General features: G+C 38.7%; 1 protein-coding gene across 4 annotated transcripts in view; it reads left to right on the forward strand.

Moving 5' to 3' along the window:
- Positions 1-16,354, forward strand: part of LOC124115067 (TNF receptor-associated factor 6-like) — a 50,382-nt gene that overhangs the window by 19,681 nt on the left and 14,347 nt on the right. For 3 of the 4 annotated variants that reach the window (XM_046475903.2, XM_048385974.1, XM_046475905.2), the window contains exon 2: positions 4,102-4,463. In XM_046475903.2, the coding sequence (XP_046331859.1) occupies positions 4,213-4,463 (251 nt within the window). In that variant the 5' untranslated portion in view covers positions 4,102-4,212. Of the gene's footprint in view, positions 1-49; positions 201-4,101; positions 4,464-16,354 lie in introns of those variants that run through there. The other variant, XM_046475904.2, reaches the window with a different exon arrangement.

The following is a 16,354-nucleotide window of genomic DNA, read 5'->3' on the forward strand; positions in this document are numbered from 1 at the left end:
CACGTCAGTGAGTGTTACCTGCTAAGCTACAGATTGCCTGTACCAGGAAGTAGTGATATGCTGTCTGACACACTTGCAGCCAGGCTTCATTCTACATCACTCTCTCTCTTTCATCTTCGGATCGATTTTATTTCTTTTACTGGATTTATCCACTTGGCAGCATGTGAAACACTTTGAGAAAGACCTTTTCTCCTGGTTTGGTGAGTTGGGGCTCATGTTTCCTTGGAATCAATTTATATAAGAGATACAAGGGTTTTTTAAGTGTTCAAAGTTAATTTGTTTCCTGGTTGGAAAGGTTGTGACATTTGTGTTGAAGAATAATTGCAATATTGATAATTAATTTATCATTATTTTAATTGTTAATGGGTGAATTTCAATACATATTGGAGGAAATAGGTATTTTGCTAATCAAAAGGAATTTTTTTTTATATATATATATATATGTCTCTCATGTCTAGGTTTTCAAAATACATGTATGTGTATATACAAGGCTCGATTTTACTATGTATAGAACATGCTTCAGTGCAACCATTTATTAATAAATGCACCCGGATATTTATGTCGACATACACCAAGTGTGAGTAAAAAAACTTTAAATTTTTGGGTCTACTTGACACACATCAATCTTTGAACACATTTAATACCATTGAGGCTTATTTACCACACTACATCTCTAATCTCTGTGTTTTCTTGTAGTTTGTCATACTTTTGTGGGCTTGACATCATCAAACTGTGGGTACTGGAAACTATGGATACAGCAATATGTCATTAATTAATGTGACACAGGCAGCAGACTGGCCATGTTTCAACTTTGATACATTCATGGGACAAGGGTGCAACCTGATTTTGTCTGGTGCAACTGGGTTTTCATGTCAACATGCACCTGGTGCAAGTTAAATCAAGTTCTGACCCGTAAAGATTCCGGGGAAGAATAGGTCTTCAGCAACCCATGCTTGCCGTAAAAGGCGACTATGCTTGTCGTAAAAGGCGACTAAGGGGATTGGGTGGTCAGGCTCGCTGACTTGGTTGATGGATGTCATCGATCCCAGTTGCGTGGATGGATGCTCATGATGTCAATCACTGGATTGTCTGGTCCAGACTCAATTATTTACAGACCGCCGTCATATAGTTGGAATATTGCTGAGTGCGGCGTTAAACAACAAACCAACCAACTAAATCAAGTTCATTAAATTGAGCCATGATACATACACTCAATGATATATGCAAGTATTTCAGTATTAAATAATCTGATGTTGCTGCTGACATGGCTGATATCCTAATCAAAATGTTTCCTATTTCTGTAGTTAATCTGTCATGGTATGACTATAGTTAAATGTTAAAGATAAAACATGACTCCAAGGTTTTGGTTGAAAACGTAAAACAGTTAGCGAGGGCTTTTCCTTAGCTTTATAAAAGTTTTACATTTTCGACCAGTACCGAGGAGGAGTGTTTTATCCAACTTACGTACCATCTAAATGCAACCTGCTATAGTGATTGACAAAATGGCAACCGTTATGTTTGTGACCCAAATGTTTTTTATCACAGCTGGAAAAAGCCATCAAGAAACCCATATTTGGCATTTTTTTTAAAAATTCAGATGTTTATGCAAATAATTAATGATGAAGTCATCCATTGTCAATGATGTCACAGAAAGTCGTGTGACGTCATTTCAACAATATATTGATTGAATTGATGTCTCCACTTGTTAGAGTAGGTCTTCAGCAACCCATGCCATGTTAGGCGACTAATGGGATCAGATGGTCAGGCTCACTGACTATTGCGTAGATTGATAATCATTATGTCAATCACTGGACTGTCCGGTCCTAATTTGATTATTTAAAGACTGCCATCATATAGCTAGAATATTGCTGAGTGTGACGTTAAACAACAAACAAACAAACTTGTGGTCAGAAAACACATTTTCTACAATTTTTCAGAAAAAAAACTATGGGTAATATACAAAATAAACTACTCACAATTTTTGAATTACAAATCATATGTCCGTCATTAAACAATGTTTGAAATTACAAGACCCTTGCCAAAGCTTGACATTTACAAAATTAATTCACACGTGACAGTCTATAATACCTCTTAGGTTGTAGGTTATTTCCTATGTCTTCTCTAGACTTCAGCCCACTGCAGCCCCCACAAATAGAAAGGTTACTTTTCCTGAGGCTTAAACAAATAAAAGATTTGATTCTCATGACTTTTGAAAATATAGTGCAGGCTTGCGATGTTTTTTTGTTTTTTTGTTTTATTTGGGGGGGGGGGGGGGCTTTTTCAAACTAAGGCTAAGGAAGATAATTTATTGATGTCAACTTCTTTATTAAGTGGAACCCAACATTTCACAGTATGCTTACTCCTTCATCAGAGGGCATGTGTTTGTACATGTAAGAACAACAAAAGCAATAAGATAACAAAAGGTGGAATTTTATTACTTTTGTTCTTATATAGCATTCAGTACTGCCTTGAAGCAAGGATGATTTCCTTTGTCAGAGAAAATATGTGTGTGTTGTCCCAATTGTGAAAATCTAGAGCGTAAAGACTTCTTCTTTGTTTGTGTCTTAAAAGGAGGGCAACAGACTGTGCCCCTTTGATATGAGAGTATGTTAGTTGGCAGTTTGTTTATCAAGGTTATTGATCATTCCTTTAGATGACATTCATTGCAGTTTTCTTATTTTGCCCCCAAACTCAAGTGCATATGATACACAATAAAATATGGTGTTTACAGGCCATCATCATATGCATTCAAAAGAACCCACTCGTCCGATGGTAGAGGCCACATGGTGGAAACACGAATACGTACATACACCCGAAACACAAGTGTCAAAACTTGTGTTGTCACCCTGGGCAAGTGACTTAGTTCAAATGTGCCTCTGTTCACCCAGCAGTAAATGGGTACCTGATATGTGTGGTGTATGTAAAAACCTTCTAGTGCCCCTAGGCAGCTTGGCTTGTATACTCCCCAGGGAGTTGAGAATGATAACAGGAATTTAAACAGATCCACTGGTCGGGGACCAAATAAAACTGCATTGGGCAGATACTAGTATCTGGATACCTGCGGTGTAATAATAATAATAATAATAATAATGATATTTTATGCATCCTTTTGTTTCTGAATGCATTGACATCTACACTGAAATGGGTGCTCTCGATGGATGCTCTATCAACATTATGACCTTCTACATAAGTCTTAACTAAATCATCAAATTCTGGATCTCCCGACTCACTCTGTGGATTTAATAAACAAAGTACTGAAACCATATATAGGCTGAAATACCACCGCTATCAACGCTATTTGACGAAAGCAACTGTCTAATCTTTCTCCAAAAAAGTTTACAATCATGCGACTCCACAGCAGCCTTCACCTCAACTTCTATATTTCTTTTATATTCATTCATTTTCCTTGTACATAATTTTTTAAATGGCATTTTTGCATCAGTATACGACTGCAAATTTTCATCATATCTATATTTTCTAAATGTCTGTAAAGTATCATATTTTAATTTCTTAAGAATCTCACAGTCCTTGTCAAACCACTCACTATATAGCGACCCCACATATGAGGCAACCCCCCTGTACAAGCCTTCAAAATTGATGCTTATTTATATCCCCCGTCTGTAAAGTGAATCGGAATGAAGCATCTTACCAGCGTATACACAATCCCTACATTTGCAATAAAAATATGTTTGTCTTCCGCCCAAAAATATTACATCGTATGCCTTCAGCGAATTCAGAGAAACGAACAGATCATAACAATTAAACTTGGTCAATGCAATTTTGAAATTTTAGATAAAACTACACCAGACATGATGATTTACTGTTTGAATTGTATTTCCTGTTCTGAGAGGCATTGTTTTATATGCAGAGATTAAGATTACCATGTGTATTTTCTCGTAAACTAAGCCAGAAATAGCAATCAGCTGTACTCACATCTCATTGTATCTGAAACTATGATTTTATCAGGAATATTTTATTCCAATATCATGTTATTTTAGCATGTTTAGTTGCAGCTTTACTTAATATATTTAAAATGAATTAATAACCATAAGGGGAACACTTTGGTATTTGTGTGTTCACGAACTCAGTGTTGTGTTTCAGGCACTCTACATGCTCAGCAAGAACTCTCAATGTTGCCTCATCCAATCGTGTGGTTGCTCGGAGTGCCGTGTGTCATGAGTCTGCACCAAAGACGTTTTGTTCGTGAAGATAATGGATGAAAATGAGGCTAATCTTGGGCAGCCGTCATTCCCGAGTGGGAGCGATAGCGCGTCTTTTGGAGAGGTGACATCGTCGGGGGCAGGGTATTGCTATCAAGAGCGGACAGAGGGCTTTGACTATGACTTTGTACCAACCCCTGACCCCAAATACGAGTGCGCCATCTGCCTGCTTATCCTGCGAGAACCTCGACAGACCAAATGTGGTCACAGGTTCTGCCGTGGCTGCATCACAAAATGGCTGAGGTAAGTTTTTAGTCGCAACCAAAGAAGAAGGAATAAGTACCTTTTTGACCAACTAGATTTACAAATTTAAAAACACATTGTTCAGAAAGCAATATGAAAGAAAGACTCCTGGTGATTGTGTGCTTACAATGGCTGCCTAGTGATTGTGTGGTCACAATGGCTGCCTGGTGATTGTGCAGTCGCAACAGCTGCCTGGTGATTGTGTGGATACAATGGCTGCATGGTGATTGTATGGTCACAATGGCTGCCTGGTGATTGTGCAGTCGCAACAGCTGCCTGGTGATTGTGTGGATACAATGGCTGCATGGTGATTGTATGGTCACAATGGCTGCCTGGTGATTGTGCAGTCGCAATAGCTGCCTGGTGATTGTGTGGACACAATGGCTGTCTGGTGACTGCGTGGTCACAATGGTTTCATATAGCTTTTCTAACCCGGAATCTCCATAGGGAACACATAAACAGATGACCCTTGGATGTCTACTGTTACCTACATTGTTAAACATTGTGTTGTCTATTTATCAAATGAGGCACGTAGCATGAAAAACTATTAGCTTTTTGCATCATTATTAGTAGATTTTTGTCTTTGTATTTGGATTGTATGAGCTTGTCTTAATAGGCCAGAAGTAATTCTACAAGATTTGGTCTTTGGACTTCTTGTGGGAGGGGGATATACAAATGGGTTCTGTCCTTCTGTCATTCTGTTGTTTGCGTATACCGTTCAATGGTTCTAAACCAGTTTTTGCACAGATATCAGTGTAGCCATGAACTAGTGCTCTTTTTCAATTTAGGAATTTTGGAAATGAAACTTTTCCAGTTTTCATGACAACATATTATACGTCAAATATCAATGCTGCCATGAACTGGTGCCTTCTGTTTTCCCTGACAGCAAATTCTCAATGACTGATTGATGAACTTGTGTATTTTGAACGCACAATGCCATTTTTAAAGTGGTCAAATGTAACAAATGTTATATTTGGGATAACACTTTCTTAGTAAATAACAGATTCAAGTACTTTTTGGGGTTGAGTCACATCCTGGATTCGACCCCACACTGCCAGAGAGAAGCACCTAATCGCCAGCACACGAAGACAGCGATCTAACCCACTCAGCCACAGAGGCTTCCACAAATAAATAAAGTTTGACAACTGGTAGTCTAGATCACATATTTTGGGTTCCCCTCTGACAATTGGCACGACTCCCATGGCCGAAAGCTAAGAACACACAATGCAATTCAGATCACTGGCGTTGGGTTAGATCACTGTGGTTGTGTGCTGGCGATTTGGTGCCTCACTCTTTTCTAATTTCATTGAAACTCTGAAACAAAACCCCAGTGTATTCAATGATAACCACTGTCACATTAAACACTGCCCTACTAAGATGGCGAAAGGAGCCAGTCAGCTAGAAACATTTTGATAAGTTCTTAATTCAATGTCATTGACTCTTCAGAGCAATTCCCAAGCAGCGTTTGTGGCCAGGAGCTTGAGCCTTGCACTCAATAGAATATACCACTGGCAGGCGATTTAAGTGTTTCCTGCCTCTTATAGTCTCATGTGCATAGGGACTACCTCTGTGGTCAAGTTGTAGAGTGTCTGCCCGGAGAGCTGAAGGTCCAGGGTTCAATCCCCGGCCACGTCATATAAAAAGACGTTAAAAGATGGTATTTGTTGTTACCCTGTCTGGCGCTCAGCATTAAGGGGCTTAAAGTCAGCTCAGAGTCAGTATACTGTATCTGAGTGGGTATTCATGTTAAACTGCAGTAAAACGCTTGAAACTATGTACACATCTTTTATCCTACCAAACTTCGACTACTGCTGTCATATTTGGGACAACTGTACAAACGAACAATCATTGTTACTCGAGAATTTACATTTGGACGCATTGAGAACTATTTGTGGGGCGGTTCGGGGTACCAGTCATGTTAAAATTTATAACGAAACAAACTTTCAGTCCTTAAAAGAACGATGACACCGCTTCAAATTGATTACATTTTATAAAATGAAAAACAGTATTTCACCTGTATATCTCAACGATCTCATTCCAAGTCCAGTCTCTGATAATAGCAATTATAACCTTAGAAATAGATCTAACATACAAACAATCAAATATAGAACCCAGACCTATGCTAAATCATTTCTTCCAGATACGATTAACCTGTGGAACGCTCTACCCAATGAAGTTACAAATTCTTGCTCATTAAAAGAATTCAAATCCTTAATTAATCGTTCTGATACAATTATTAATACCTTTGACCTAAAATAAGGTCATAGATCATGCCAAATTGTCCACTGTCGCCTTAGGCTCGGCTGCAGTGACCTTAACGCTGATAAGTTTAGACGACATGTATCAGACATATCAGACTGCACTTGTGGGTATCACTTTGAAGACGCAATTCACTTTTTCTATACCTGTCAAAAATACCATAATATCAGAAACACTATGTATTTCTACACACATGGGTATGCTTTAAAAACGTTATTACATGGCAGTAGTTCAGTTAGCAGTTCTACAAACATGACTATTCTTAAATCAGTTCACGATTTCATTGTCAAAAGCAAAAAAACCGCATAGCTTAATTTTATGCATGTAGTAATGGAAAACGGCTACATCTTATTTCACAGACACCACTTGTATTGGCTTCATATATTTCATTTGTGCATTTAGTATGTTTATGTTTAGCACTATCTTACATATAATCTGATATATAACCAGCTGTTGTAAAGTTATTACCTGGAGAGGTATTTACATAAGCAAGTTTTGCTTGTTTACCGATCCAGATTTCATTTGAAATAAAAATATGTTTAAACCAAACTGCAGTATGGTATCTCATTGTGCTAGCACTATAAATCGGCATCAGGCCAGTCTAGTACACGCAAGTACGCAAGTACGCACGCACGCACGCACGCACGCACGCACACACACACACACACACATGATCACACACACACGATCACACACACACAATCACACACACACAATCACACACACACACACGCTATATAAGTGCAATAATCTTGGACGCAACTTTAAACCCCCTTTTACCTCACCTCACCTCACCTCAAGTGTATGGGTACTGTAAATCTTAAAATTAACGTGAGCGTGTATTACATGCGAAAAATGCAAACAGCCTTTGCACGCATTATTAAACATCGCATTTATATAAAAAATAAGACATTAAGGATAACAGGAATACCAACTTAGACATATGCTTACTTACTTACTTATATTAGAGATTTTACGTGCGCTTTCCGACTGCAGCGTATTTCGCACACGGGCCCGGCCAAGCCATTTTATGTGTTTCCAAAAAAGGGGAAAAAGTTGTTTGGCAATCCAGTAGGGGTGTTTTAGTGGTTGCTTATATAGAATTTTGGAAATTTTGAGATTTGGAAAAAATGCCAAGAGGGTTTGGGGAGCGAACAAAGGGACCTGAGTATGGAAGTTTGTTAGTTTGATTATGTGGTTTTGTATTGGTAGTTTCTGGGGTTTTAAATGCGATTTATTAGTCCTGTTTTGATTAAGTATGTATATACGCCTTAGGCTTTGAATTTTTCTATTTTATTTTGTGGGTTTAGGATTGCTTCTAGAGTAAGAGCCTTATTTAGATTTAGGGTGGTTTGTAGTGTAGTTCAGTGTGTTAGATAGTGGGTGCAGTGTATGAGTGCGTGTTCTGGGGTTTCTTGTTGTTTGCAATGTGGGCAGGTTCCTGTTGCGTGTTTTCTTATTATTTTGAGGTTGCTATTTAGGTTGGTATGTCCTGTTTGGAGTTTAGTAATTACTCTGTCGATTTTTTTGGACGGATGTAGAATTTTTGGTTTGGTTAGGGGTTTTTTTAGAACCTTTTAGATTTGGCTATTTGAGTTTTGATATAGATTATGCCATTTTTTGGTGATTTTTTGTTTGTTGACACTTTTAATTTCTGATTTGGAGATGGGTAGGTTTAAGCTTATTTCTGGGATTTTAAGGGATAGTTTAGCTGCTTTATCAGCGTTTTCATTGCCGTATATTCCTACGTGGGCGATGATCCAAATGAATACTATTTGTTTGCCTGTCTTAGTTAAATTGTTTGAGCTTTTTAGTATTTGATTTATTAGTTCAGGGCGGTTTTTGTTTTTTTTATTTTGGAGGGCTTGTAGTCCACTGAGCGAGTCGGTAAGTATTAGGATATTTTGTTGTTTTTTAGATTGTTGATTATGAAGGGCTGAGGCCATGCCCATTAGTTCGGCCGTGAATATTGATTGATTGTTTGGGAGTCGGTAGGATTGTGTGGCTTTAGTCGGTTGTGTGATGTGGACTCCGAAACCTGTGTGTTTGGAGATCGGATCTGAGGATCCGTCTGTGTAAATGTGACACCAATTTGGCCAATTTTCATGTATGTATGCTAGTGTGGTGGTTTTGGCTATGTTTGGGTCGGTTTGTTTATTTATTGTGCTAGCTAGTGTTGTGTCTATTTTGGGTGTTTTAAGTTTTGGGGTGAAGATATTTGATTTTTTACAGTTTTGTTTAAGATTGTTTATTTGGTGTTCATTTAAGTAATTGGTTATTCTTTGGGATATTGGAGTAAGTAGAGGGTGTTTTCGAGCTAGGGCTTGGTTTTTGGGGCTGATATTTTTGTTTATTAGGTTTTGAATTAGGGGGTTGGATTGAGACGCGGCCCAGAAATTTAGAGTTAATTGTTCCTTACGTAGATTTAGTGGCATTTCTTCTGTTAAGGCCTGGAGTGAAGTGTAGGAGGTGCCATGTTGAGTGCGTGTTATTAGTTTTAGAGCCTGATATTGGATTGAGTCTAGTTTTTTGCTTAGGGATTGGTTTAGGGTGTCGTATATGGCACATCCGTAGTCTATTTTAGATCTAATTAGTGATATATAGAGTGAGAGGAGGGTGTCTTTGGAGGCCCCCCAGTTTGAGCCAGTAAGGCACCTTAGCGTATTTAGATCTTTGCTACATTTAGTTATTAGATTATTTATGTGAGCGTCCCAGGAGAGATGTTCATCGAAAATTAGTCCTAAGAATTTGGTTTGTTTTAGGAATTGGATTGGTTTGTTGTTTAGCTGGAGTTTTGGGGAGGCGGGTTTCATGTTTTTGTGTTTAAATACTATTCCTGTAGTTTTTTTCCGAGTTAAGGGAGAAGCCCCATTTGTCAGCCCATTGCTGTATTTTGTTTAGAGATTTTTGAAGTAGGTTTTGGGCCATTTTAATGCTTTTTGTGCGGATCCAGAGGGCTCCATCATCCGCGAATTTAGATGTGTTTATTTTAGGGGATAGGCCCTCGAATAGATCATTTATCATTATATTGAAGAGTGTGGGGCTGAGGATACTGCCCTGGGGAGTGCCATTTTCTAGGGGACATTGGTCCGATAGCGTTTGGTCTATACCCACGGTTATTTTACGATTGTTTAGGAAGTCCTGGATGTAGTTTATTATTTGACCTTTGAGTCCTATTTTTTGTAGTTTTTTTATTAGCCCGTCGTGCCATACCATGTCGAAAGCTTTGGAGAAGTCTAAGAAGATGCCTGTAGACATATGCTGAAAACAAACAATTATGTATTCAGCACCACTGTTTATTGAGCAGCACTTGTAACAAGTATATACTGTCGATGATGTCATTCAAACACTAATTACATCCAGTGAATTGTCACTGTTGGGGTCAAGACAAGATTTCTACTCACTTATGTCATCACTGATCACACCTGCAAGTCCAGACGCCACCCACGCAACACGATGTCTTTGTTCTTTCCGACTGCGTCAAAGACAGACACGAGCCAGCGCGCATGTATTGTTTTAGCAGAAGTACTCTACTCAGCGCTAATAAGCGGTGCTATTTGGTGTGTGATTGGATAAATGTAAGATTGGATTAAGGTGAGTATTCTCCTGTAAACCCGACAGAGGACATTTTCTTTAGATAGAAATCTACTGATGCTTGAGAGAGGATGTCGCATTCATATTGAGTTGCATCTTTGGCTGGGACCAGTGGTCGCCCTCTTTTGGAGACGCATTAATTTCATGATTTACAGTATATGTTTACGGTGACATACAGTTTTCATGTGGCCAGGTGGTTGATAGTGTGTCATTATACCCTGATGGTGTGGATCATTGCTCACAGCATCAATTACTGGTGTATATGGTCCGGGCTCGATTACTTACAAGCCACCATCATATGCCGGTAGCTGGAATATTGCTGAGTGCAGCGTTAAACAACAAACCAACAAAGTATTTTTCTGAATGGATACACATGCTTATTCAAGCCAGGTATGTTCAGTTTTTTTGCATGTGTTGTGTCTATTGAAACTACAGTTAGCAACCCATGTTAAATTTCCCAAACTCTCATCCAGTTCTCTGCTCAAAGCCTTGTCAAATGTGTGAAACACAACACTCCTTCTCTTCCCCCTGCAGCCTCTCTTCTTCACCTCCCCAGCACAGGATCTGGACTGAATTTGTACAGGTGCTCTTTTACATGAATATGTTTTTGACAAGTCAGTGGTTGAGAAGGAGCTAGGTCTTTGAACTTCCTGGTATATTTTATGGACAGTTGATGATACACCAAATGGTTCATCAGCATTAATCCTATACAGCGTGATCAGAAGAGCTGGTAGAACACAAGGGTAGTGTTCCTCTCAAATACATTTTTTACTTTTCCGAAGTTCACCTTGCCTCAAGATACCTCTTGTTATGGTGGCCTTCATTTGTTTGGGAAGTCAAAGTTAGAGGTAAATTATATTGAAAATAGTTGGTATTAGAACACAAGTTTGTGTAATTTATTTGGCATAAAATTATACAAAATTAAATTTCTGTTTACAGAAACATGTCATAGTGTTTGAAACTGATGTATTACGGTACTAGGAGTGCACTGATACAGATAAGACAGGATACAATACGTATCTTGATTCACTGGGATTTGATACATATGTCAGTGTGCTAGTGTTAGTGGGTTGGGTTTAACACCACTTAGGACAGTATTCCAGTTGTATCACGGCATGTCAGCTTGATGAGGGGGGGGAATCCCGAAGTGATGCAGGTCTTAGACGTTTACCACTTTGGTGAAACACGAGAACAGGTATGGTGCTGACAAACCTTGAAACATCATTGGGGCAAACCGGGATTTGAACCCACGATTATAGGTTTCTATAATCCTATAGATGCCCAAGGGGCACAACTCTGCACAATGAATTGTGGCACATTAGATGACTGGGCCACCTCTGTCTCCTGATATGCCAGAATAAAAACACAAAATGAAAAGCTTTTGACATTTTACAGAAAATATGAAGTCACTTACATTAACACTTAGTCTAAAAACATTTACTCATAACTGTCAAAACAAATATGTTCTTCGTATTGTCATTTATCACAATAGTTCTAGTCTGTCGCACAGTCCCTGAACCATATTATTTTCCTTCCGCCCAGCCCTTACTGTAATGCCAAATGAAGCAAGTCTAGATTTTCCCCAGGTTCAGGTTCTCAATCTCCCATCTCACTGGGGCTCCTTTTCAATTTAAATGTATTTGCTTGTTTCTGTAACAATGATATATTTTCAGAGACTAAGCTTTGTCTACAATATATCACTTCGAAGGACTATTGCTGTGCAGCAGAGTTTTGGTGTAACATTGGGTATAACTCTTTTTCTAATATTTATGAAAGTTAACAGAATTTTGTAGTTGTTTAGTTGTAAAATAATCCATTTCTATTATATTTTTTCAATTTGGATTTTGGTATCCGTCAGTCAAATTTGTAAACTGAATAAATAAAGATTGCCTAACTGGATTGTGTAAGATGGCTTACACATCACAGATAAGAGCCCATGCAAGTATCGTGATACGTGTCGGATCGCGAGCAAAGTATTGTGATTTGTATCATATCTCACAGTTGGTGTATCATCCCAGACCATACAAACTTTAACTTGACAATGTTCTTATGGTGCAGATTAGAATTATGGTTTGTTTTATTTGTTTTTTTGGGGGGAGGGGAGTCTCTGCTAGTGTGAATGTCAAACTTTGAAAAAAACCCAATCAAACACTGTTGTGTAGAAGTCGATTGAGTGAGTTGGGTTTTTACCCAGCTTTTAACAGTAATTCCAGTTAAATTGCGTTGTGTCAGCTTAATGTGGGAGGAAAGCCCAAAGTGATGCATGTCTCAGACGTTTACCACTTCGGTAAAACCAACGAGCACGGGTATGGTGCTGACAAACCTAGAAACAAAATCAGGGCGAATCGGGATACGAACCCACAATCATAGGCTTCTGGCATGCCCAAGGGATGCAACTCTGCACAGCGAATCGCGGCGCCTTAGACGTCACGGCCACCTGTGCCCCACGTTTAGAAGTTGAAGAGACCTACGTAAATACGAGGTTTGATAGAACTGAACATGATAACTATGGAAGAAGTATGCAGGGACCAAGCTTTTACTTGGAGGCAACATGGATTGTTGCTCATAATAGCAATCACTGGTATAGCTGGACCAGACTCGATTATTTACATACACTCATCATACAAACAAACACACAAAATCTGGTTAAAGGAGGTTAAAAGTGGTGAAGGCATTACTTGTCACATCCCAGCCCAACTGCTTCTAACCTGGCGACAGTTTGGTGAACCTATTGTTGACACATGTTGATTGCTGTAATTCAGGTTTACACAATGAACCCTTCTGTTCATCCAAAGATTATGTTCAGTAGCTTCATACTTGATTAATGCCCTGATTGGCCGAGCTGCCTGGGCCAATTGGAAGCCAGGGAGCTATTCAGGAAGTAAAGTGACATGCCGGTAGTTTGTACTGTTCCTACTTTATTGTGAGAGTGCATGGATCCCATTAGAATGTGTATGACATGGAGGCCAGCAGAATATTCTCCTTCATTGTCCCTGTCATCTACTGTCTCCGTCATTGTCCTTGTCATCAACTCTCTCCTTCATTGTCCCTGTCATCAACTCTCTCCTTCATTGTCCCTGTCATCAACGGTCTCCATCATTGTCCCTGTCATAAACTGTCTCCTTCATTGTCCCTGTCATCAACTGTCTCCGTCATTGTCCCTGTCATCAACTGTCTCCGTCACTGTCCCTGTCATCTACTGTCTCCGTCACTGTCCCTGTCATCAACTCTCTCCTTCATTGTCCCTGTCATCTACTGTCTCCGTCACTGTCCCTGTCATCAACTCTCTCCTTCATTGTCCCTGTCATCAACTCTCTCCTTCATTGTCCCTGTCATCAACTGTCTCCTTCATTGTCCCTGTCATCAACTGTCTCCATCATTGTCCCTGTCATCAACTCTCTTCATATTCACAAGGAATATGGTTGTTAACCAAAACGTCAGACAACATGTAACATTTTTATTTCCATCCAATTTGGACCCACTTAATCCATAATATAAACATTTTCTTATTGATTTAGTATAAAAAAATCTTTCTTTTTTAAACCATCACCATCCAGCCAATTTGGTCCAACAAATTCTTAATACAATTAAAATAAAGTTCTGGTCTATGAATGATTAGTTATAACAGTAATCAACGACAAAAAGCATGCAGTGAACAAAACAAAATTTTATGAAACAAATAAAATATAAAATGATTCAGTACATGTTGTATATGTCATGAGACTATATTTGGAAATCTTTGAAATTGGCTCTCTTGGATGTGAAATGCCAATGGAAAAAGATGGTAAAATGTGTTGTTCTTTGCCTCAAAAAGCCTTGGTAGCCATGTCTGTACATGACGTTGACTGCCTCCAGTGAGGCAGCACTTCCTGGTTTAGTTGCCTGCTCTTATCTTGTACCTCAACGAGGAAGTGATTGCTTGCAGATATAGATGGCCAAGATGTCAAGGCAGACTAGGTGATGATGCAAGTATGTCATGCTGATGCTACATAGTTTATCCAAAGACTTCATCTGAAAATTCATACAACTCACTTCGGTAATAATGATTGTATTTGCTGAGCTATAATGTTGACATAATGTAGACACCAATATTGGTATAATACAAAGAATATTACTGATGAAAAACAGTCACCTTTGTGAAGGTAATACAGACACCATTACTGGCATAATGCAGACACCATTAATGAAGTAATGCAGACACCATTGTTGAAGTAATGCAGAACACCATTGTTGAAGTCATGCAGACACCATTGTTGAAGTAATGCAGACACATGTTGAAGTAATGCAGACACCATTGTTGAAGTAATGCAGACAGCATTACTGGCATAATGCAGACACCATTGTTGAAGTAATACAGACACCATTGTTGAAGTAATGCAGAAACCATTGTTGAAGTAATGAAGAACACCATTGTTGAAGTCATGCAGACACCATTGTTGAAGTCATGCAGACACCATTGTTGAAGTAATGCAGACACCATTACTGGCATAATGCAGACACCATTGTTGAAGTAATGCAGACACCATTGTTGAGGAAATGCAGACACTATTGTTGAAGTAATGCAGACACCATTGTTGAAGTCATGCAGACACCATTGTTGAAGTCATGCAGACACCATTGTTGAAGTAATACAGACACCATTGTTGAAGTAATGCAGAAACCATTGTTGAAGTAATGAAGAACACCATTGTTGAAGTCATGCAGACACCATTGTTGAAGTAATGCAGACACGTGTTGAAGTAATGCAGACACCATTGTTGAAGTAATGCAGACAGCATTACTGACATAATGCAGACACCATTGTTGAAGTAATACAGACACCATTGTTGAAGTAATGCAGAAACCATTGTTGAAGTAATGAAGAACACCATTGTTGAAGTCATGCAGACACCATTGTTGAAGTCATGCAGACACCATTGTTGAAGTAATGCAGACACCATTACTGGCATAATGCAGACACCATTGTTGAAGAAATGCAGAACACCATTGTTGAAGTAATGCAGACACCATTGTTGAGGAAATGCAGACACTATTGAAGTAATGCAGACACCATTGTTGAAGTAATGCAGACACCATTGTTGAAGTAATGCAGACACCATTGTTGAAGTAATGCAGACACTTGTTGAAGTAATGTAGACACTATTGTTGAAATAATGCAGACAGAATATAGAGGACACTAATACCCCCTTCAAATACAACTTATTACTTCAGGATTACACAAGTGACCCTTGACTACTATGATTATTTCAAACACTGAAATGAAAAGATCAACTAAATATTAGTTTGTTTGTTATTATATGCCACACTTATTAATATTCTCTAATGACAAATATGGGTGGCAGAAGACCAAGTCTCACCCAGATCTTCATGGGGTTCTAACATCAATAAATTATGCACCCCTAAATTATGAATCCAATTAACATTTAGTATAGTCTTCAGCAACTGATGCTTGTCGTAAAAGACAACAGGATCGGGGGTCAGGCTTTCTGACCTGGTTGATGCATGTCATTGCATCCCAATATTGTAGATAGATGCTCATGATATCAATCACGGGATTGTCTGGTCCAAATGATTATTTACAGACCGCCTTCATAAAGTTGGAATACTGTAAAACAGGAATTTAATGCAACAGGAATTTAATGCGACATGAAAATAATGCGAGCTCTTGATTTTAGACATAAAGGCGCATTTTAAAAATGCGAGTGCCCATACCCTTTCCTAAAAATTTATGTGCTGGATTTATGTTCTGTGTTATTTTAATTAATGTAACCTACGTAAATAAAAGCCTTACCTGAAAACGCTTCGTTTGTTTCAATTGAGCAGGAACTGTGAGTAGACAGAGATAAATAAAATAACTGTCCACATTATATCCCCTGTCCATGTTTTTTCAGTGTGCGATTCCTTCCTTATTTTAATATTATTTAAGCTAATTGCCCGTATGTTTGATGGCCAAGCGTGAGAAGAGAGAGGTTTCCTTGCAGCTATCATTGTGTTAGTGTTGTATTAGTTGACAGTCTGTTGGTACTAGTATATACGTT

The sequence above is a fragment of the Haliotis rufescens genome, unplaced genomic scaffold (assembly GCF_023055435.1).
Source record: "Haliotis rufescens isolate VD_foot unplaced genomic scaffold, xgHalRufe1.0.p SCAF_6, whole genome shotgun sequence".
Classification (NCBI taxonomy): domain Eukaryota; kingdom Metazoa; phylum Mollusca; class Gastropoda; order Lepetellida; family Haliotidae; genus Haliotis; species Haliotis rufescens.